Source organism: Dendropsophus ebraccatus, chromosome 3 (assembly GCF_027789765.1).
Source record: "Dendropsophus ebraccatus isolate aDenEbr1 chromosome 3, aDenEbr1.pat, whole genome shotgun sequence".
Classification (NCBI taxonomy): domain Eukaryota; kingdom Metazoa; phylum Chordata; class Amphibia; order Anura; family Hylidae; genus Dendropsophus; species Dendropsophus ebraccatus.
In genome coordinates, this window is record NC_091456.1 from 21,351,880 (window position 1) to 21,377,156 (window position 25,277).

Here is a 25,277-nt window from a genome sequence, read left to right on the forward strand (position 1 = left end):
TACACACACACACAGCTCTGCTGTACACACATTACACACATACACAGATCTGTTGTACACACATCACAGACACACACACAGCTCTGCCTTTCTGCTGTACACACACAGCTCTGCTGTATGGTTATGACATGCACACACACAGGCTATAGACACACACAGCTCTGCTGCTCATGACATACATAGACACCCACAGCTCTGCTGTACACACTTCTCTCTGCTGCATCTTCCATCACACAGCTGCTATAGTGCTGACAGCTCGGGACACACAGGATTCCACCTGACCGCCATCCTCTACCAGCAGCCACTCTCCTGCATCAGCCTGACTCCTCCCAGACATGTGACTGATCACATGATGGTGACGTCACCAAAGGTCCTTTCCCGTACGGCAGGCTGAGTGCTGTGATGCCGGGCGGCATGTGACCGGAGCGCTACAGGGTCAGTACCGGGAGGAGATGTAGGGGCCTCACACCGGAACATGTCCCCGGCTCCTGGCCTCCTCCTAGAAGGGCGCACACATGGACACGGCGGACATCCACTCATCATTCCCCATAGTGCCCGGCTGTCAATCTTGCATCTCTCTAGCTGTGGAAAAACTACAATTCCCATCACGCCGGGACAGCCAAAGCTATAGCTCTTAGTGGCAAGGCATGATGGGAATTGTAGTTTTGTCACAGCTGGAGAGCCTGTTTGATACATAGTTACCCTGTAGCCTCTGCTGTCACAGTGATCGGCATTAAAGGGATATTCCAGTTTCTGATTAGTCAGAAACATTTTTCACATTTTTATTGGTTATTTAGTAACCTCCCAGCCCAGCAGATTTCACTTTCCCATTATTCATTTAAAGGGGTTGTTCACCAAAAAAAAATTCTTTTAAGTCAACTGGGGCCAGAAAGTGCCAGGGTTTTGTAATTTGTTTCTATTAAAAAAAAAAAAAAAAGCTCAAGTCATCCAGTACTTATCAGCTGCTGTAAGTCCTGCATGAAGTGGTGTATTCTTTCCAGTCTGGAGAGCAGTAGAGGTTTCCTATAGGGACTTGCTATTGCTCTGGACAGTTCCTGACATGGACAGAGGTGGCAGCAGAGAGTGGAGAGAATCCACAACTTCCTGCAGGACATACATACAGCAGCTGATAAGTACTGGAAGACTTCAGATTTTTAAATAGAATTACAAATCTCTGGCACTTTCTGACACCAGTTGATTTGAAAGAAAATTATTTTTGGTGAACTACCCCTTTAAAAAAAGGCGGAAAAATGTAGCAGCTGCTGCGCACCTCTCCCTCCACTGTGTGTCAATGTCAGCCAGCCAGGTCCACAGACTTACATTTTGCATCAGTGCTGGGAGTGAATGTGATGAGCGTAGTTGTTTTCCAGCTCGTTCTGATCGGTCACAGTCTGAACTGTCTGACCCTGACTGATAAAAACTATTGATACTGATAATAGTCAATCATTACCATCCTTATGACTACTTAGGCTGCATTCACACGTTCCGTGAATAAGGTCCGTGTTTGGAAGATGCTACAGACTAAATTTACAGACCTCCCAGCATCATGATGATGCTGGGAGCGCCGCAGCTGTTTTATTTTTGCGGCACTGTACTGACACAGCTGCGCGGCTGTATCAGTACTGTAGCGGGGACAAGTAAACTGCTTCGGAGCTCCCGGCCACATAATGATAGATGAATCTGGGAGGTCCGTGAATCTGACTGATATTTTTTACATGTACTATATGAGTACATTTTAGCATCAGCGAATAGAAAGAATACACCACCTACTGCAGGACATACAGCAGCTGATAAGTACTGGAAGACTGGAGATTTTTTAAATACAGTAACACTTCTGTTCTCGACCTTAACCTCTCGTCAACAGGAAGTCTGTGCTTAGTTTTGGCTCCAGTGGTGAGAATGAAAACTGCAAGATCTCAGGATTATTTTTATATTATAGATAGAAAAATGGAAAATTAGAAAAATTGTCACCAAAAATTCTTAAAATGTTTAAGAAAAAAACATTATTTAAACATCAAGTCGTTGTCTAATGAAACATTCCCTTTAAATTCCTTTTTTTTTTTTTTTTTTACCTTCTAGTAAATTAGAGTAAGACTATTCTATCCATCAGTTTGCAAGGAAACGCTGTGTGGGCCACTGTGGAGCATCATCATTTCATTTCTAGGTCTATATCTGGGACAGATTCATAGAAGTGAATGGGTGCATGAAAAATGCAGATGGCATAGAGACGCTGTCCGTATAGTTTGCCTGGCAGCCCCTGGTCGAGTGATGGAGGACTGACTGTATGTTCTTTCTTCTTAGATGGCTCCGCCACCCCCAGATCCAAAGTTTGACCTCAGAGGTGTTAGTGCAGAAGTCAGCTCCTTGCACTTCAGTTGTAACGTTCCTAAGCCGCGTCCACCGCTTCTTTTTTCTGGGTGAGTAATCGTAAAGGAGTTTTCACCTACATATTTTTTCATTAAAGGGAATCTGTCCCGGGCCCTACCTGAGGTGCTGACAGTGTGCTGTAGCTGGCAGTCCCCTAGTGAGCATGGTGTTTTGGTAATTTGCTGTGCAGTGGATTATGCACAGCTCTCAGGTCTCCTACTGTAATGAAGAGTCAATGAGGAGTTGTGGCTCAGCATTTGTGTCTCACTCTGGCACACCTCACCACTCTTTCCTCCTTCCTCTAATCAATATTGCTCGGCCTCCTGCTCACGCAGCTGTCAGGCAGTATCTTCCTACAGAGGACTGATCTGCAATCAGATATAGTTGAACCTCCTAGCATGTGTAGGAGCTGTGGTCTAGGGGTAAATCACAGACACTGGCACCAGTTTGTTTTCTTTGGCTCGAATCCCATGATGGAAATTAAATATAGTATTTTTTTATTTTCTCATCATTGTACTAAAAATACTAATGATTGGGAATTCTTTGCACTTTAAGGCTATGTTCACACAACGTATCTTTTCGTAAAAGTACGGTCGTTGTTGCAATAGGCAACAACGGACGGACTTTTCACGAGTAGATACGTTGCCTTGTCTTCTATGAGATCCTAGCCAGAGCATATACACATAGTATACTCTCCGGTCGGGATCTCTCGAGGCGCCAGAGTAAACTGACATGTCAGTTTTCTGCGGCCACTATTCAGTGAATAGCGGCTGCAGAAAACCCTGTCAGTTCACACTATGAAGCGAGAGGCTCCAGACACACGCATATAGTGTGCTGTGGGGAGTTCTGATGTGGGCGCGCACGGATGCACCCGCATCAGAACTCTGTGGCTTCAAAGATCATCCGGCCTGGATGATCTTTTCTGAGACCAGCCGTTCCGTGACCCGGCCAGGTCTCGGAATGGCCGGTCTCTTACGCAGTCTGAACATAGCCTAAAAAATGATACTCCGCTACGGCCGCTGAATGGCTGAGCTGCCTTGAGACATCACGTCTCACGCAGCAGCTCACACCAGGAAGCGGCCGTGGGACGGGTGTACCGGGTGGCGCAATCCAGGACCTGGCGCTGGAACCAGAGAGGTAAGTGACCTCCGCCGTCCATAGCCACCCCCTCCCCAGCCATAGCTTAAAAATACCCCCGGAGTACCCCTTTAACGTTTGGCTGGTCTTCCAGAGATCAGTGATCTGTTTCTCTTATACAATAATGAGAAAAAATAAATAACTATATTTCATTTCCATCAGAGAAATCAAACCAAATAAAACAAACTGTTTCTGGTCTTTACCCCTTAACCACAGCTCCAGCACAGGCTGGGGGATTTAACTATACCTTATTGCAGATCAGTCCTCTGTAGGCAGATACTGTCTGACAGCTGAGTGAGCAGGAGGCCAGACAGCATTGATTATTCATGAAGGAGAGGAAGGCGTGGTGAAGTCTTGCACAAACGCAGAGTCACAACTCCTCATTGACTCTTCATTACAGTAGGAAAACTGAGTTTGTACATAAGGCACTCCATGGACAAATTACCAAAAGGCACCATTCTCACTAGAGGACTGCCAGTCTAGGCAAGGAACAATTGAAGCGAAGCATATCTAAATTTCTTTTTTTCCACCCTACTTTACCTAGATCCTCCAGTGGAAAGATCCATGTGTGGAATCTAAATACAAGAAGAGCGGAGGCCATTTTGAATGGACATGGGGGCAAATCTGTTTCTTGGATCCAAATGCTTCCTGATAGCGATAAACTGATGAGGTAACTAAGCTAGATAGAAAAAGGTCTCCAGCACCATCCTCATTTTCCTATATTTAGGGGCCACTCTATGTTTTTGGCTAATTAAAACCCATTATGGATCTGTCATTTTTCAGGACACTGGGCAGCCTGCTGAAATCCTGTTCCCACAGGACATGGCCAATCAGCATAGAGTCTATGCTAAACAGCCATTTCCTATGGGAAATGAACGTCAGCAGATGTTGTCAAAACGCTGACAGCGGCACAGAGTGGGGTGTCGGGGAACCAGCAGCTGCAGTGGAGCAGGACAGGTAAGTATACATTACAGTCATGTCCCCTGCAGCCCCGGCAGCATAGACATTTAAACATTTATTCCGGACAGCACCTTTAAACGCTGCGATCTGTAGCAATTGTGGTGCTTAAACGTGTCACCAAATTATCAAATCCCCCACACAGTGTGTCTGCCCGATCGGTTTTCCTGACAGCTAGAGGTCTCATACTTACCTTCATGCAGTCTAGTAGCAGAGCGCCGATCTCACTAATCAATGCTATGCAATAATATAGCATTGACCAGTATAAGCAATCTGATGATTGCTTATAAAAGAAATGACTTAAGAAGTGGAAAAAGTTTTAAATCACTCTCTTCTATCTATCTATCTATCTATCTATCTATATGCAAAAAAGGGGTCCGTGGAGCCTCAGTTACGAGTCTCAAAACACGGGAATAGCCAGATATCCCTCTCTCCAGAGAAGGAAGCCCATTGCCAAGGGGTGCCTCCTAGTGGGGAGAGCACCAAACCACCCTGATACGTAGTCCCTCAGGTCCTCACTCTGTTACGAGCTTTGGGACCTAAATAGGGAAACACCAGGGTGGCCCCTGCAAGTCAAAGTCTAACTCTGTGGCGAGTATAACGACATAAGACAAGGGTTACCAAGGCCAGGCATCCATCCACAGACTGCAGTTTCAGGGTATTTGCCCCTCGTCAGTGTGGAGCAGGATTCTGGCTACTGGGGCAATGATAAATAGACCAACAAAACACAACAATCACTGAACTCAGGGAGAACAGTGAAAAATTCCAATGGAGTACTCATTTAAAAATCTCCATTGATTGTCCCATACAAAATTTGAATATGCAAAAAAGGGGTCCGTGGAGCCTCAGTTACGAGTCTCAAAACACGGGAATAGCCAGATATCCCTCTCTCCAGAGAAGGAAGCCCATTGCCAAGGGGTGCCTCCTAAGGGGCCACCCTGGTGTTTCCCTATTTAGGTCCCAGAGCTCGTAACAGAGTGAGGACCTGAGGGACTATGTATCAGGGTGGTTTGGTGCTGTCCCCACTAGGAGGCCCCCCTTGGCAATCTATCTATCTATCTCCTATCTATCTATCTATCCTATCTATCTATCTATCTATCTATCTATCTATCTATCTCCTATCTATCTATCTATCTATCTATCCTATCTATCTATCTATCTCCTATCTATCTATCTATCCTATCTATCTATCTATCCTATCTATCTATCTATCTCCTATTTATCTATCTTCTATCTATCTATCTATCTCCTATCTATCTATCTATCCTATCTATCTATCTATCCTATCTATCTATCTATCTATCTCCTATTTATCTATCTTCTATCTATCTATCTATCTCCTATCTATCTATCTATCCTATCTATCTATCTATCTATCTATCTATCTATCTATCTCCTATCTATCTATCTATCTATCTATCTATCTATCTATCTATCTATCTATCTATCTCCTATTTATCTATCTTCTATCTATCTATCTATCTATCTCCTATTTATCTAACTATCTATCTCCTTTCTATCTATATTTTGAAGGGGTACTAAAGAAACAACATCCTCGGCATTGCTTCTACAACAACATATAGCTGAATGGACACTTTTTCAATTTAGCTCTCCAGTTTAGGATTCTTGTCACAATCAAACACATTTAACAGTTTGAGGCTGGGTTCACACTACGTATATTTCAGTCAGTATTATGGTCCTCATATTGCAACCAAAACCAGGAGTGGATTAAAAACACAGAAAGGATCTGTCCACATAATGATGAAATTTACTGGATGGCCGTCATTTAATGGCAAATATTTGCTGTTATTTTAAAACAACGGCTGTTATATTGAAATAATGGCCGTTATTTTCTGTTATATGGCGGCCATCCACTCAATTTCAACATTGTGTGAACAGATCCTTTCTGTGTTTTTAATCCACTCCTGGTTTTGGTTGCAATATGAGGACCACAATACTGACTGAAATATACGTAGTGTGAACCCAGCCTAACACTTCAGAGCCCGGTACTATAGAATTATTTGCTTGGTGGTTTAGAACATATGTTTGCATGTCTTGGCACTTGGTATTATTATTTCGGTCAATCTTTTGTTATATAATAGTAATCACTGTTGTCGATTTGAATCTATAAATTAACATTGCATTTCATCATGGTTGTAGAGTTATGATACATTCTAAAATTTATTAAATTTAATAAAACTTCTAGATTTTATGCATTTTAATGATGTTCCTTTAACTGCTGCAACCTGAAAAATGGTTTAAAGGGAAACTATCAGCAAGTCAGACGAATCTAACCTACTGATATCTCCCTATTGCAGGTGGGACACTGAGGAGGAAGGCAAGTTTGTTACCTTCATCCTCAGCACTGTTTACATGCAGTTTGTAGCTTAGTCCAGAGTAAGGCAGTTTAATGCACTGGAGATGGGGGCTACGACCCTGGCTGTGCAGCCCCTTTTAATGAATATAAGCAGAGCGGGCCATCCGGGGGTGGATAAATCAGTGCACTGGGGGCGGTAGTCCCACCCCAGTGCACCAACCCGCCTTATTAACCTCGGGCCTAAACTACAAACTATACTGAAATGGTGCTGAGGAGGAAGATAAGAGATATACCATCATACTCCCATGGTCCATGCGCAATAGGGAGATATCAGCAGGTTAGATTTGGCTTTTAGTTTAGTTTCCCTTTAACCCATTAACGACCAGTGTAGTTATACTAGAAGTCCCCCAGGGGGAATAGCCCTAACCCCAGGGGGAAGGACCCTAATCCCAGGCGGAATAACCCTAACCCCAGGGGGAATAACCTTAACCCCAAGGGGGCTTCTCGTAAGTGTTAAAAAAAATTATAATAATTTTATTAATAAAAAAAAAAGTTAAAATCACCCCCTTTCCCCATTTCATAAATAAAAATAAATAAACATACTGATAACGACGCGTGCGTAATCACCTGAACTATTAATTTATTTGATCCCTGATCTGGCACGGTAAATGGCGTCAGTGCAAAAAATTCCAAAGTGCAAAATTGCGCATTTTTGTTCGCATCAAATCCAGAAAAATTGTAATAGAAAATAAAAAGAAATAAAGTAATCAAAAAGTCGCATATACGCAAACAAGGTACCGATAGAAAATACAGATCATGTTGCAAAAAATGACACCTCACACAGCCCCCATAGACTAAAGGATAAAAGTGCTATAAGCCTGGGAATGGAGCATATATATTTTTTTTAAAAAAAGGTTTTAATTTTTTAAAAGCCATCAAATAAAATAAAAGTTACTCAAGTTACATATCGTTGTAATTGTAACAACTTGAGGAACATATATCACAAGTCAGTTTTACCTTAGGGCAAGCGGCGTAAACATGAAACCTCCCCAAATTAAAAAAAAAAAACATTTTTTCCGAAGTGTACTCGCAGTGTACTCTATGCAAAAATTCTGTCTGTTTATTGCAAAGTACAATTAGTGGCGCCAAAAATAAGGGCTTATGTGGGTCTCTAGGTGAGAAAATGCAAGCGCTATGGCCTTTTAAGCACATGGGGGAAAAAACGAAAGCGCAAAAATTGAAATTGGTGTTAATATTGAATGTGTTTTTATCTGTTTCATTTATTGGGTTTTGAAGTCATATTCCTCTATATGTTGACAGTTTCTACTATAAGAAAGATATAATATGGCCCTTCCTTCTCTTCTTTACAGTCAGGGCAGAGATCTACGGATATGTCTATGGGATTTAGCAGATGGAAGAAATGAAGTCATGGGGTCCATACACCTTGATGGTGATTCTTTCTGTAAATGTTCTCTGTTGAATACTGAGCGCTCTCTACTAGCAGTGCCAGGAGCCGAATGCTCCCAGGTAAGACATATTCATTCTTATTTATCCACTTATGCTAATGTAATTTAAAGCACACCTCACGTTTAGGTATTTTTTCAGGATAGGCGTGTTACGTGTGTGTACATGAGAAGTAAGGCTATTTCTGGCCATTATGTCATTCTTCAGATTTCTGCTCCGCAGGCCACATCTTTAATTTTCTCTCCAATTAAGTGAAAAAAAAAGAGATTCTGCTAGTCTGCCTGTGTCTAGAACAGTCCTCATGGTCCACCAACAGGTCATGTTTTGAGGATATCCCATGCAGAGACCACCTGTGATAATACCTGATGCACTGAGTATAATTATATCACCTGTGAAATCCTCAAAACATGACCTGTTGGTGGGCCATGAGGACAGGACTTGAGAAACACTGATCTAGAACATCATAAAAAGCAGCAGTGTTGAAGACATTATAGAGCAGCACTGAGTAGTGTAAACCACAAACATATAACACTCACATCTCTGTCTGCTTCTGGCTTTTTCCAATGACTCCTTCCCTTCCCCTCTCAATCGACTAATAGGTCCAGCTGTAACGTGATCACTCAGTGAGCTGACACATTTTTCAGAAGGAGGGATGAGTTTAGGTGGGGGGGGGTATGATAAGTGTAGAAAGAACTATAAGATATATTACAGATTTTGTTATATTCACTTGCTTGTACCTATGGAAATTTGTTAAAATGACATTGACCACTTTAATGGGAGCATGATCATTTTCCCTATTGGGGCAAATAGATGTCTTATAAGGGATGTAAATGCCAGGTACCACTTTCTGCTGTAATGCCACTTCCCTTAATAAAGCCCCTAAAAGATTTCATTGTAACTAGTTCTAACACATCTCTCTATCATTCTCCTTATGCACCTATATCCCAGATTAATTCTGCTGTCTTATCCTTTTAACTCCTTTCTGCACCGCAATGTGCAGTTGCATCATGGTGATAGTAAAGGGGTATAGAGGGAGGTCATGACGTTACACCCAAATTATTAAACTATCACATATATGGTACACAGTGTAAGTGCATAAAACAACTCCCAGTGCAAAACTGCTGACAGCCCCATAGACCAAAATATGAAAGCGTTATAAGGATCGGAATACAGCAATTAAAGCACAAACGTTTCCTAAGAATCTGAGTCATCATGCAGAAAGGATGCTGTATACAATATCAGCACTGTGTATCCCTGTACAGCAGGGGTAGGGAGCGTCTTGAAGCCATCTGACCCTGTCAGCGGCCACTGACAGATACTGGAGGCTGCAGCTGCCTTCAGTGTCTGTCAGTGACTGTGGCCCCCCTCAGTGTGTGCTATCAGCGGCAACCCCCCCCCCCCCCTGGCCAATAACTGCGGCCCCTTACCCTTCCAGTGTCTGGTAGCAGTCCTGGTCCTGATTAGTGTCCGGCAGCAAGCAGGGCCGCTGCAGTACTTGTTTATATTATCTAAGAAATTAAAATATGCAGACCAGGCACCCCCCATCCCCCTGGACTGGCAATCGGGGCAGCCCAGGGGGCAATTGCCCGGTGTGCCAGATTACCAATCCGGGCCTGGTCAGCTGCCATACACAGCATCCGGACCTGTCAGGAATTCCAGATGCCCCCATTGGGTTAGGACCTGTCTTATATTTTCCGGCACACCCTCCAGGAAGATTATCCATGCCTAATAGAACCTTATGGATTTGGAAATTTATCCGGATTTCATATCAGTAAATTCAGTATTTTTTTTTATAACTTGGAAAGTAATTGATAAACGCCAACAAGGTCTCAGGAACGTTCTTACCCTTTGATTACACATGTTTATTTATCTGAATGGAGTGGTAACAAGCACCTTCTGGCACCGTCACTGTGTAACATATCCTCGCTCTAACACATTAAGGATGAGATATGCATCTGAGCTCAGGAAGTCTTTCTGCTTGGCTTTTGCCCAATAAATGATTAATTTTCTCTGTTAGCCTTCCCCTGGAGTCATGTGAGATGGGCAGAGGCTCATCTGTTTACGAGTTACACACCGTTCTATCTTTACATCACCAAATGCATTTATAAAGATTATTAATTTGTGAACGGGCGTGCCTTCCCTTCTTCACTCCTGCAGCCGCACAGGAACATTACAAGCCTCTGGCAACACTAACAACCATTTCTCTTCATTAGTTATGAGACCAATTCCAGTCTGACATTACTTTTCAATAGTTCTGGCTCCTGTCTGACCTGTAAAGAGGGAAAGTGTTCTTGGAATACACATTAGACGGTGGCACATGGTTCTAAATCTAATGGAAGAGTTGAAAGCCATTGGCTGAAAATTGTTTACTTTACCTTTATAGGGGAACTCTAGCAGAAAAAAAAATCTTTCAAATTAACTGGCGTCAGAGAGTTATATAGATTTGTAATTTATTTCTATTTATAAGTCTCAATTCTTTAAGTACTTATCAGCTACTGTATGTCCTGCAGGAAGGGGTGTATTCTTTCCAGTCTCTGCTGCCACCTCTGTCCAGAGCAGGAGAGGTTTTCTATGGGGATTTGTTGCTGCTCTGGACAGTTCCTGACATGGACAGAGGTGGCAGCAGAGAGCGCAGTTTCAGGCTATGTTCGCACAACGTAAGAGACCGGCCGTTCCGTTACGGAATGGCCGGTCTCTGAAAAGATCATCCATGCCCATACTGTAGTACCGGCCGGATGATCTTTAGCGCTACAGAGTTCTGATGCGGGAGCGCACGGATAAGTCCGCACACTATGGAGGATGCGGTCGGAGCTGCTCGCTCCACAGTGTGCACTCACAGGGTTTTCTGCGGACGCTATTCACTGAATAGCGGCCGCAGAAAACAGACATGTCAGTTTTCTACAGCGCCGCTAGGGATCCCGACCGGAGCATATACTATGTGTATACACTCCTACCAGGATTCCCTCAGAAGGCAGCACTACGTGAGTTCCGTGGGTATCACAGCATTGCATTATGTGAACCATAGCCTCAGACTGGAAAGAAAACAACATTTCCTGCAGGACATACAGCAGCTGATAAGTACTGGCAGGATTGAGATTGTTCAATAGAAGTAAATTACAAATGTATATAACTTTCTGACACCAGTTGATTTCAGAACAGATTTTATTCTCCGATGTACCCTTTGAGGCTAGACATTGCATTGTAAAGAGAGATAAGTAAGTGGGGCACATTTATCAAAAATGTGCCCCTGGAAAGAATACACCACTTTCTGCAGGACATACAGCAGCTTATAAGTACTGGAAGGCTGAATTTTTTTTTTATAGAAGTAAATTAAAAAAATCTGGCACTTTCTGCCACCAGTTGATTTGAAATATTATTATTATTATTATTATTTATTTATTTTTTCGCTGAACTACCCCTTTAAGAGGCCTAAGAGTAATGCAATACATAATATATTCAAATTGACTGTCAGACACCAAATATGTGTTAAAACATCTGCAGCTACTTGAGTATATGTTGTTTGTTCACTTTGTAATACCTTTATAGCTCATGTTCTGTGGGATCTATGTTCTTTTTCACTGTATTTTCCTCTGCGGTGTATAGGTAAGTGATTGTTATGTAAGATTAAGCTTCATAAAATAGGATTGCCGCATAATAATTAGGTAGATTGGTAATTATATATTCTACTCTATAAAACTACTAAACTACACAAGGAGAACAGACTGGGGCCTTTGTTAGTATTCCCTTTACTTATTCTCTGTTACAGGTTCAAGTTGTGGAAGTGGAATCGAAAAAGATTATAAGCTCAATGACCCCTCCAACAGACGCCACATGGGGAATGGCTATGTGCATGAAGCTTTGGCAGGTTAGCCTTCTAGTAATATTGCTGTCAAATTATTAGTTGATCAGTTTAAAGCGGGGATGGGGAACCTTCCACCCTCTTCCTGTTGTTAAGCTACAATTCCCGTCATGCCTGGTGAGACTTCGGCTGTCCAGGCATGATGGGAATTGTAGTTTTGCAACAGTTGAGGGGCTGAAAGTTCCCCATCCCTGGTTTAAAGTACAGTGGTACCTCGGTTCTCGAACGTTATTGGTTCCGGAAGGCAGTTTGAGAACCGAGCAGTGTCTTCCCATAGGAAATAATGTAAATGTGTTTAATTGGTTCCAGCACCAACCAATAATTACCTACAGTACCCATATATTACATTGAGAAGTGCCCAGTGTAATCTCTACAGTACAGAACAGAGCAGCACTATATACTGTACCGGACATTATACACAAGAAACACGCAACACAACCAGCAATTATAGTACAGTAGTCACCAGCTCCTCACTCATCCTTTACTGTATAGAGTCCCCCCCACCCCAGCACTGTAACAGATGGGAGATGGTGGTGCACTGCCTGTACTACTACTGTACTGTATATGCACTCCAGCAGTCTTACACAGTACAGGATGGGAGATGGTGGTGCACCGACTGTACTACTACTGTACTGTATATGCACTCCAGCAATCCTATACAGTACAGGATGGGAGATGGTGGTGCACTGACTGTACTACTACTGTACTGTATATGCACTCCAGCAGTCTTATACAGTACAAGATGGGAGATGGCGGTGCACTGACTGTACTACCACTGTACTGTAGGTGCACTCCAGCAGACTTATACAGTCCAGCATGGGAAATGGGGGGGCAGGGGTGTTTCGACGTCTTTCTCCCTAACAATCAGTGGCGCGGCTACCATAGAGGCAGGGTAGGCATTTGCTATGGGGCCCAGGGATGCACATGGAAGATAAGAGTCTCCTGTGTCCTTCTGCTTAAACCCTTATGTACAGGTGACCCAGTGTTCACTTACATGCTGCAACATAAAAAAGGGGTTAATGTGCAGAGGACAAGGAGATATCTGCTTCACTGCTCTAATAACCCCTGACCTCTTTTCTGGCTGCTGCAATCAAGTAGGAAAATGTGCCAGAGGTCAGCGGTTATCAGTGCAGGAGCAGTAAAGCAGAGATCTCTTCCTTTTTAACTCTTTTTTTTATGTTGCAGCATGTAAGTGAACATTGCATCACTTACACACTGCAGTACATAGGGGGTTAAGCAGAAAGTAGTCTGCTCCTGCATCTATGTATTTAACCATAACAGCTCCTAATGGGCCCTTACAGTTAAATACAGTGGACTGTCATAGCAAGCAGCCATTGGCTCTCTGCTCTGCCAGTCACTTTTGTAGCTACTTCTGCCTCTGGTCACAAGAGATTTTAGTTTTTGGCCACATCACCGAGCCTATATTATATATGCAGTACTTTTTGGAGTGTGTAGGGGAGAGGGGGCCCTGTACAGATTTTTGCTATTGGGCCCCATAAATCCTAGGTTCTCCATCCCTTATCTAAACAGATAATATAGCTCAGATTATAAATGGCCAGATAGCAATGTGACAGGCACTCACCCAATCCCCATTGTCCCGGCTTCCCAATTCACCTCTCCCTATCCCCACACAACTGGCTGTAATATGAATAGGTTAACATGATGCCATTTACTTTATGTTATCAGTACCGCTAATATACTATATAATATGCAGCATCAGGACGGAACTTTATGTGGCACTTTACAATCATCTTGTATTAGGGCTTTTTTTGTGTTCCTGATTTATTGTCTAATATGCTAGGTAATTGTTCAGATAAGGAAACCTTGCGGATAATCACAGATCTGAAATTACAAACTAGAAAGTACATGATGTTTTGTGAATGTGCTGTTGAAAGCTTTATATCCTCTAGGTGTTTCATGTAAGTGTCAGCTACAAAAATGAAGACACTGATTAAAATAATTTGTGGAAATGTCATCACGGCGTATTACACAATAGCTCATCTCGTGAAACTAGTCATTTGAGGAATTAAAGGAAACCTGTCAGTAAGGTCATGCTTCCATTATGGTATAGGCAGCATAGGGCATGTTTGGAGACAGATTTATTTTTTTTTTTTTTACATATAGACAATAAGTCGTCTCAGCAGGAATCGCTGATTGAGCAGACAGTTCCTCCTGAGATAAATCATCAAAGGAATCAGGAAGTTGTGGGCAGCAGGAGGGATTGGAGCAGCATCCACAAGGGATTGGGGCAAGTGAGTATGACTTTTTTATTTTTAAATTGTCCTGAGCCATATGTAAAAAAAAACAAAACGCGTTTAGCGGAAGTTCAATTAATCTGCTCGAAACACGTTGGTCCTGCACAACACCCCACCGCATTTTTTGTCTGGACAAGAAATAAAAGTCATGTCTTAATTGCTGCATGTCCCGGAGTGCTGGATTCCTCACCTATTGATCCATGGAATAGCATTGTAGATCAGGTTATTGCTTAAATTGGGGAAGAAAAAAGTTGTGGATACTGTCACTGTAGCTTATGAGGCTGAGATGCAGGGACATCCTTATTTTCCTTCTTCTCAGCCCAGTCAAGAGCTGAAGTACTGCTGGTAGTTCTGGAGAGACGTTATGGGGGACATTTATCAAGCGTCCGTCCGAGGCGTACACCGGGGAATAGGTGCCGATGGGCGGGCTGGGGGAGCTTGGGGGGGGGGGGCGAGACGAGGCTGAGAGGAGGCTTAACCATTTATCATGATTTACGCCTGCTCGCTGCCTCTTAGTGAATCCTGTGGGGGGGGGGGGGGAGGTGCGGGGCCTAATATAAGACCAGCGTACTTGTACGCCGGTCTTCATAAATTGTGTCAGGGCATTTTAGGTAAGAGGGAAATAGGGACAGTTACCTTAGATGGAGTTCTTTCAATAAGTCACAGCAACCGGCACTGCCTACTGGTGTGGAGGGTGTACAAGACCAGGGTCGGACTGGGCCACCGGGGAGCCGGGGGATCCCCCGGTGGGCCCCACCCCCTCCTCCCTCTTGCAGGGCCCTTCCCCTAAGTCAGAGAGGGGCCTCCCGTTTGGAAGCTGCCTGGTATCGGGAGCTCCCACACTGCTGGGTGAGTTAACCACGGTATCAGGGCCCATTCTTTCTGCAATCATGGGCCCTCCCCTCCCCCTGCTCACCTGACTCCCTTACATCTGCTCCCATCTTCAGCGCTGCCTTCTTCCTGCCTGTCACAAGATGCCGAGAGCAGCAGCAGCAGCAGCAGGGCCCCTCTGTCCCCCCTCCCCTCTGCAATCACGTGACTCTCCTGTTGCTGTGTGCAGTCGGTGCACAGGACAAGGGGGAGAGGCTGCAGGCTGCCCGGCCTGGCTGGGAGAAGAGAAGATGGAGACAAGAAGACTGAAGCTTCCTGCCCTGCTGAACATGTGAGTGTTTGTGTATATTCTTGTCTAACTTTGTCATCAGTGCATGTCTGTACATGTGTCATGTGTTTATGCATGTGAGTGATATATGTGTGTGTGTGTGTGTGTGTGTGTGTGTGTGTTTTCTATCATGTATATAGTGTATATATTATGTGTAATCTGCATGCTTTTGTATCTGTGTATCCATGTTGGTGAGTCTGTGTGTGTGTTAGTATGATTAGATGTATATATGTAAGGTGTGTTGTGTCTGCATGTTTGTGTATGTCTGCAGTATGTCTATTTGTGTATATATGTATACAGTGTGTATGTCTGCAGTATGTCTATTTGTGTATATATGTATACAGTATGTATGTCTGCAGTATGTCTATTTGTGTATATATGTATACAGTGTGTATGTCTGCAGTATGTCTATTTGTGTATATATGTATACAGTGTGTATGGCTGCAGTATGTCTATTTGTGTATATATGTATACAGTATGTATGTCTGCAGTATGTCTATTTGTGTATATATGTATACAGTGTGTATGTCTGCAGTATGTCTATTTGTGTATATATGTATACAGTATGTATGTCTGCAGTATGTCTATTTGAGTATATATGTATACAGTGTGTATGTCTGCAGTATATCTATTTGTGTATATATGTATACAGTATGTATGTCTGCAGTATGTCTATTTGTGTATATATGTATACTGTATGTATGTCTGCAGTATGTCTATTTGTGTATATATGTATACTGTATGTATGTGATGAGAAGTTCACACTATGGAGGTGCAGTTGTGCCGGAGATCCGTGAGGCTTGGGCTCTGATCAGCTGAGGATTCTCACATCACAGATGATAGGTGTTGTAGTTGATATAACAGTAAGACTTTAATCAATGGATGACGGGTTTCATCAGATGAGATCATCAGATCTATTGAGGATTCCCTTAGAAACACATTATCCATTGATTTGTCTTACTCCTACCTCTACTACAACTCCTATCATCTGTGATGTGAGAATCCTGAATCAGCCGATCAGCGCCCAAGCCTCACGGATCTCCTGCACAACTGGGACCTCCATAGTGTGAACTTCTTCTCAACTATTGTACCGACTCAAAAATAAAGATATAAGCAGCAGACACATACACAAGTGGGATAATGCCCCCCTCACCAAACTGCACCCCCTCTGGAGCAGCAGTATCAGTGATAGGTAGGATTATGCCCCCCTCACCAGACTGCACCCCCTCTGGAGCAGCAGTATCAGTGATAGGTAGGATTATGCCCCCCCTCACCAGACTGCACCCCCTCTGGAGCAGCAGTATCAGTGATAGGTAGGATTATGCCCCCCTCACCAGACTGCACCCCCTCTGGAGCAGCAGCAGTATCAGTGATAGGTAGGATTATGCCCCCCTCACCAGACTGCACCCCCTCTGGAGCAGCAGCAGTATCAGTGATAGGTAGGATTATGCCCCCCTCACCAGACTGCACCCCCTCCGGAGCAGCAGCAGTATTAGTGATAGGTAGGATTATGCCCCCCTCACCAGACTGCACCCCCTCCGGAGCAGCAGCAGTATCAGTGATAGGTAGGATTATGCCCCCCTCACCAGACTGCACCCCCTCCGGAGCAGCAGCAGTATCAGTGATAGGTAGGATTATGCCCCCCCCCTCACCAGACTGCACCCCCTCCGGAGCAGTAGCAGTATCAGTGATAGGTAGGATTATGCACCCCTCATCTGACTGCACCTCCTCCGGAGCAGCATCAGTATCAGTGATAGGTAGGATTATGCCCCCCCCTCACCAGACTGCACCCCCTCCGGAGCAGCAGTATCAGTGATAGGTAGGATAATGCCCCCCTCACCAGACTGCACCCCCTCCGGAGCAGCAGCAGTATCAGTGATAGGTAGGATTATGCACACCTCATCTGACTGCACCTCCTCCGGAGCAGCAGTAGTATCAGTGATAGGTAGGATGATGCACCCCTCATCTGACTGCACCCCCTCTGGAGCAGCAGCAGCAGTATCAGTGATAGGTAGGATTATGCCCCCCTCATCTGACTGCACCCCCTCCGGAGCAGCAGCAGTATCAGTGATAGGTAGGATTATGCCCCCCCCCTCATCTGACTGCACCCCCTCCGGAGCAGTAGTATCAGTGATAGGTAGGATTATGCCCCCCCTCACCAGACTGCACCCCCTCCGGAGCAGCAGTAGTATCAGTGATCGGTAGGATTATGCCCCCCCCCCTCATCTGACTGCACCCCCTCCGGAGCAGCAGTATCAGTGATAGGTAGGATTATGCCCCCCCTCATCTGACTGCACCCCCTCCGGAGCAGCAGTAGTATCAGTGATAGGGAGGATTATGCACCCCTCATCTGACTGCACCCCCTCCGGAGCAGCAGCAGCAGTATCAGTGATAGGTAGGATTATGCCCCCCTCATCTGACTGCACCCCCTCCAGAGCTGCATCAGTATCAGTGATAGGTAGGATTATGCCCCCCTCATCTGACTGCACCCCCTCCGGAGCAGCAGCAGTATCAGTGATAGGTAGGATTATGCACCCCTCATCTGACTGCACCCCCTCCGGAGCAGCAGCAGTATCAGTGATAGGTAGGATTATGCCCCCCCTCATCTGACTGCACCCCCTCCTAAGCAGCAGCAGTAGTATCAGTGATAGCATTATGCACCCCTCATCTGACTGCACCCCCTCCGGAGCAGCAGTATCAGTGATAGGTAGGATAATACCCCCCTCACCAGACTGCACCCCCTCCGGAGCAGCAGTATCAGTGATAGGTAGGATTATGCCCCCCCTCACCAGACTGCACCCCTCTGGAGCAGCAGCAGAGGCAGCACTAAAGTAGTAAAAATTATTGTGACTTTATTCACACTCTCTAGCGCTATGTTTCGTTTTAGCTCTGATGAGGCAAAACATTGCACAAGAGGGAGTGAATAAAGTCACAAGATTTTTGACTACTTTGGTGCTATCTTCGCAGCTGAATTATTGTACCAAGTCTCCTGGTTCCGTTGAAAGGGCTGCAAGCGGCATCAAGGTGTACAAACCACCGCTAAAGTGACTGGCGGTATTGGGCTTGTAGCATGACCGCCCAAGGTGAGCAGCAAGTTAAGCCACTTACACACATGTTCTGCAGTAATAAGCTATGTGCGCTGCATGGTGTTCTCTCTCTTCTACTAGTAGATGTATAAAATGGCAGATTACATTTTAAAGCCAGGTTTACACGCTGACCACTGATATGCCTTTCATGATGGTCCTTTAAAGTCTTATTCTAGCCCAACACCTTATGGTGAGGCTAGAATAAACCGTCATGGGTCTCCTCTGCTGGAGATTGTAATAGAGGAGCAGACTAGATGGTCATTTTTTCCTTCTTCTTCTGAGGCTGTGTTCACACATGACATTTTTTATGTGTTTTTACAGCAATATTGTTGGAATTTGATTAAAGTTTCTACATAAATGGTGCAGTTTTACCACAACTGCATAAATCAGTAACAACTGTATAAGTGACTGGCAGTGCACTAGCGTTGCTGGTCACATACACAGCTCTATGCAAAGTCGCTGTACTAACGTGAAAGGTTTGGCGCTGATTATGTCTTTATATATTGGGTGGGCCCCAAGAATCAATTTCCCTGGTGGGCCAATGTACCCCAGTCCGACACTGTACAAGACCATGAGCGTGGTGCTCAGTTCAGCATAAAGAAGAGTCCAATAATATTGCTAGTGTAAAAAATGAATGGCAATCACCCATGATGATAAAGTCTTTTTGTATCTTTTATTGAAAAGTAGAAAAAAAATAACAAAGCACCAGCTTGGCCATAGGCTGGAAATAGGACCAAACCGTTTAATGCTGCTTCCTGTCTGTGGCCATGTTAGCTGGATTGTATTTTTTCTGCTTTTCAAGAAATTACTTAGTCATTGTGGGTGAGTGCCTTTCATTTTCTAAACTAGTAACCATTTATGAAGTATTCCGATCTTTCTTGGGCTTTCTTCTTGGAGTGGTGACATGGTTCTAAACAGTAGGATATGCTACCCAGTCACACCTTTAACAGAAGAACTTATGATATGAATGTGGCTTAAGATCTTAACTTATACATTGCATTGTGGCCATAATAATATAATTTCCTAAGCTTGGTGAAGTGTCCATTTGCTATCTCCCCTGTGCCTTCCCCTGCAACTGACTGGGGCATAAGATAATGGTTCCTTTTGAAGCGACTCTGTACCCACAATTTGTCCCCCCCCAAACCGCTTGTACCTTCGGTTAGTGGCTTTTAATCCGCAATCTGTCCTGAGGTCCGTTCGGCAGGTGATGCAGTTATTGTCCTAAAAAACAACTTTTAAACTTGCAGCCCTGTGCCCAACGGGAGTGGCCTAGATTGTCTGTGCCCTAGGCATGCAATGCCTCTCCGTCCCTCCTCTCGCACTCTTCACCATTAGGAACGCCCTTGGGCAGCATTTCTCCTATCTATCACCTGTCTAAACACTGCACAGGTGCCTTAACGATCCAACACTTGTGCAGTGTTCACACTGGTGATGAATAGGAGAAATTCTGCCTGGGGCATTCCTAATGATGAAGAGGGAGGGGAGGAGGGACTGAGAAAAGTTTCAAGCCTAGGGCATAGACACTCTAGGCCACGGCAATTTGACACAGGGCTGCAAGTTTAAAAGTTTTTTTTCAGGACAATAACTGCATCACCTGCCGAACGGACCCCAGGACAGATCTTGGATTAAAAGCAGCTATCCAAAGGTACAATCGGTTTTGGGGGGGGGCAGATTGTGGGTACAGAGTCGCTTTAAGCTTCCTTTTTTCACTGTTTCTAGTTTTTTGGGGATTTTACTCATCATTTACCCAAGTTGTGCAAAATATTTGTGACTTTTTGACAGCCTGCGTCGTGCTGGCTAAACAGGTGTAGCTAAACATAAAGGGGTGGGATGCTATGTCTCCTCAGTTATCCTGGCTACCATGAGCCTTGGTACCACTGTCTCTTCCTCAAGCTGGTAGCATTGACTCAGCCCTTACTTAAGGAGTTCTCGTAGGTAGCCCTGTTGAGTCAATGGAGTGAATGGATCGTGAGCTCACCCTTCTCAACTCAACTCTCCTCTCTGCTTACCAAGTTCATTTTGGCTCACAACCCCCCCCCCCCCCCCCCCCCCCCCCCCCCCCGCCTGGCCAGGACCATACTCTATTGTCCGAAGACAAGGTGTTGGAGTTGGATTACCCAAGCTACACCAGTATTACCTTGCGACTCATCTCGCTAGGGTACTGGACTAAACTTTGGGTCAGGGTTGAGGCCACCAGCTCACCGAGCTCCCTTCTTGCGTCTCCCTAGATACCTTCCTCTTCCCGTGACACACACCCAACCATTACTTCCACGCTAAAAATATGCTATAAACACCTCTCCTATGGCTTTTTAGTACCCCATCCGTTTCTGATTATTCCTATCTTCGGTAACGCTGCTTTCACTCCTGGGATGGAAGATGTAACTTTTCGTAAATGGTCCAAGATAGGCAACTTTAGCGCCATGTCTATCCTTCAGGCCTCCTCGTGGCTGTCCCTCTCAGCTCTTACAGACCTCTCAAACCCGTGTCCTCTGGAGAGCCTGTTAACTTCATCATTTTCCGTTCATATTTTCTTTTGCTCGCTCCCTAGCTTCCTTTGAGTCGCTCTGTATGGGCTCGGGCCTGATGCGTCATTAACTCTCTCTTCTATATGTTGGCTCACCACTGGAGCAACCTAATCCCCCATACTTGGGAAGCAGACCTGGGTCTCTCGTTGTCTGCATCTCAGACTTCGAGACTCAGACATATCGCCACTCTGTACTCTGACACTTGGTCAATGCTGCTAGAGCCTTTGTCCCGATTCCCTTTCATTTCACTTTGGCTGTGCAAAGTGGAAAATGCGAAGCGCATGGAGGACCTGACGGCTCAGTTACATGACCGATCTGCCCGCTTCTCCCAGACATGGTACTACTGGGACCAGTTTACCAATACCTCAGAATTCAAGACTCTAATAGCCCAGTGAAAGGTTTCCCAGTCGCTCCCCATCACCCACCCCCCTTTTTATTTATTTTTATTTTTTAATTATTTTTTTTCTTCTTCTTCTTCTTCCTCCTCCCCCTCTTTCCACATCCCATCCCCCTTCCTTCTTTTCTTCTCCCTCTTCTTATCTTCCTCTGTACATTGTTGCGTCATGAAATACCTGTTTCTTTTTATCTTGATTATTGTAATTTCCATTTGCGCTGTACCTTTGTTGTTGTTGTTTTTGTTAAAATGCAATAAAAATTCAGAATTAAAAAAAAAAAAGGTATAGATTATACTTATATATTATACTTATAGCATAAGTAAGATATTGATCATTGGACTTTGACACGTATACGGCTCCCATAGGAAATATATACAACACATCCTAACAGAATGACCCAGTAATACTTGTGAATGTAGAACAAGAAGAAATGAATCCAGACATTGCACAGGGAACATGAATCTTACAACATAACAAACTGAGGCTTTAAACCTGACATTCCCTTGGGATATTTATCCTGGCTTGACCAGTTCCTGTCTGACTGGTTATTATGGTTCACTCCAGTGACATGATGAATCCCTTTCTCTGAAAAGTGACACTTTATCCACTGAAGTTCCATCTCCTTGGAGTTATTTCAGAGGCTAAAATAAATGAGGTGTCTGGTCAGTGTGTCATGCCCTTTGACCTCTGCCGTCATTAATCAAATTCTATCTGATTGGTTACAGTAATGCTCCGACTCCGTGCTAATCGCTCAAGAAAAGATTTTAATTTCAGAATTAAAAAAAAAAAAATCTGTTTTGTTATAAATTGGACTTTCTTTGTACAATATTGTCTTTGTTACATAAAGCAAGTGAGCCTAAATGATGTATTAGGCTGGGTTCACACTACATCTTTGCAATATGTTTTTGCAAAAAATGGTTGGAAAAAACATCTGTTTTGATCCGTTTTTCCACTGACTTCCATTATAATAAAAAACGGATCAAATCGCATCCGTTTTTTTTTTGTTTTTTTTACGTACACAAAAAACTTTACGGGCCCCTGCCCTGCCCTACAAACTGCAAAAAGTACTGCATATATATAACATAGCCTCGGTGATGTGGCCAAAAACTAAAATCTCTTGTGACCAGAGGCAGAAGTAGCTACAAAAGTGACTGGCAGAGCAGAGAGCCAATGGCTGCTTGCTCTTTCAGTCCACTGTATTTAACTATAAGGGCCCATTAGAAGCCGTTATGGTTAAATACGTAGATGCAGGAGCAGACTACTTTCTGCTTAACCCCTTATGTACTGCTGTGTGTAAGTGACCCAATGTCCACAAAAAAGAGTTAAAAAGGAAGAGATCTCTGCTTCACTACTCCTGCACTGATAACCCCTAACCCCATTTTCCTACTTGATTGCAGCAGCTAGAACAGAGCTCGGGTTATCAGAGCAGTGAAGCAGAGATCTCCTTGTCCTCTGCACATTTACCCTTTTTTATGTTGCCGCATGTAAGTGAACCTTGGGTCACCTATACACTGCAGTACATAAGGAATTAAGCAGAAGGACACAGGAGACTCTTATCTTCCCTGTGCATCCCTCATGCATGGGCCCCATAGCAAATGCCTACCCTGCCTCTATGGTAGCTAAGCCACTGACCTGTGTCTTCTTGATCTAACAGCTATCTAACAGTATCAGCAGTTTGTAAATTGTAGCTGACAGATCCCCTTTAGGGTCTATTCATACATCAGTATATTTTTCACTTATAATTTGACTCCGCTATTTTTCATCCCCAATCTGCAAAATTCCATCCGTATTGCATCCGTATTTTCTGCTGATCTGCAAAAATGAAAAAGTGTACTTAATAATAAACTAGTCACTATTTGCGGATTGCCGATCCGTATTTTTTTGTGGATTTTTTTTTACGAATCCCATGGAGTTCTGTTGGTGTGTCCATGGATGAATTTCAGTCCACTTAAGGCCTGTCCTTTTTTTTCTCTTTTTTTTTTTTTTTGCGGCATGGATCACAGCCCTGTACACACCTACGGATGTGTGAATGGGGTCACTGAAATACATTGACCCTATTTTCCATCCCTAATCGCAGATCTGCAGTTGCGGACAGGATTGCCAACGTGTGAATAGGGCCTTAGCTTTTGAAATGTAGGATTTTATATAGAATGAAGAGTAACTTTAGTGATATTTGACAAAGGTATCTAGTACTGATCTAAAGCTACAATGTCCCTTATGCTACACTCTTTTTCTACACTTTTTTTAAGCCTAAATCTGGAAGTAGCCCCCTGCTCATCACCGGATATGAGGATGGCTCCATAGCCCTATGGGATGTCTTAGAGCACAGGGTGATAAGTAGGTATAACTTCCACAAGGAGCCTGTTATGAGCCTTGATTTTGACTCTGACAATGCCAGAGGGGTCTCCGGATCCGCAGAGAATATATTGCATGTCTGGAGCCTTGATGAACAGCAGGACTTCACGGTAAGAAGTTAAATATTGTTGGTTTACTATTAATGACTAGTCTTTAACGGGGTTGTCCAATTTATTTTAATGGGGTACTCCGGCGAAAAAAATTTATTTCAGATCAACTGGTGTCAGAAAGTTATATAGGTTTTTAATTTACTTCTATGTAAAAATTTCAAGTCTTCCAGTACTTATCAGCTGCTGTATGTCCTGCCGGAAGAGGTGTCTTCTTTCCCTTCTGAAACAGCACTCTCTACTGACATCTCTGTGTGTGTTAGGAACTGTCCAGAGCAGTAACAAATCCTCATAGAAAACCTCTCCTGCTCTGGACAGTTCCTGACATGGACAGAGGTGGCAGCAGAGAGCAATGTGTCAGACTAGAAAGAATACACCACTTCCTGCAGGACATACAGCAGCTAATAAGTACGGGAAGACTGGAGATATTTAAATAGAAGTAAATTACAAATCTATTTAACTTTCTGACACCAGTTGATTTAAAAGAAAAAGATTTTCGCCAAAGTACCCCTTTAATATATGTATTCCACCTAGGGGTGGTCCGAACCGAGTTCGGTTCGGGTTCGTATGAACCCGAACCCTCGGTAATGATTCCCGCTATCTGCCTGCTCCGTGCAGAGGGTGGATCAAGCGGGAGGACCGCCTGGAAAACTGGGATACAGCCATAGCCATAGGCTGTATCCCAGTTTTCCAGGCGGTCCTCCCGCTGTATCCACCCGCTCCACGGAGCAGGCAGACAGCGGGAATCTGCTGCCAAGCGTTCGGGTTCATACGAACCCAAACCTCGCAGGTTCGGACCATCCCTAATTCCACCCTCTCTGTTTCTTAAAAAATTGTCAGATGTCAATGTGTAGACATAATCAGTGTTGCTAGCCTATTCATTGTAGTAAGATCTAGGGGGGAATGTATCATTTGCTTAGTAATCTTTGCGATTGCGCACTTTTCACATGTTGAAAATTCATCATTAAGAGGACAGGACTTGATAAATCTTGCGCAGTTTTCTGCTTTTTTTTTCTTTTTTTAAAATTCTTAGTGAAAAAATATGCAAGGATCTGACTGCAGTACTGCTGCACAATTATTTTTGTGTACATGATAACTAAAAAGTATCTTACGTAAAACCACACTCCTTCTGAGCGGAGCAGTTCAAAAATGGTGCAGACTGCTTCATAAATAATGCGTAAAATTTGTCCTGCACAACAACCCAAAATACGCCATCAAAACAATGATACATGTGGCCCCTAGGATATATTATGTCCAGTATTGTTAAAGGGAAATTCCACTCAGACATAACTTT

The 25,277-nt window shown here is 43.9% G+C and overlaps 1 protein-coding gene across 2 annotated transcripts in view; it reads left to right on the plus strand.

The window, feature by feature from the left end:
* The first annotated feature begins 353 nt into the window (after window positions 1-353).
* GNB1L (G protein subunit beta 1 like) overlaps window positions 354-25,277 on the plus strand; it is a 41,707-nt gene continuing 16,783 nt past the window's right edge. For both annotated transcript variants that reach the window (XR_011362268.1, XM_069964038.1), the window contains exons 1-6: window positions 354-435; window positions 2,302-2,417; window positions 4,049-4,174; window positions 8,149-8,305; window positions 12,009-12,107; window positions 23,771-23,986. Coding sequence is in view for 1 of the 2 variants with exons in the window: in XM_069964038.1 (XP_069820139.1) it covers window positions 2,302-2,417; window positions 4,049-4,174; window positions 8,149-8,305; window positions 12,009-12,107; window positions 23,771-23,986 (714 nt within the window). In the remaining variant the exon portion in view is untranslated. The remainder of the gene's footprint in view (window positions 436-2,301; window positions 2,418-4,048; window positions 4,175-8,148; window positions 8,306-12,008; window positions 12,108-23,770; window positions 23,987-25,277) is intronic.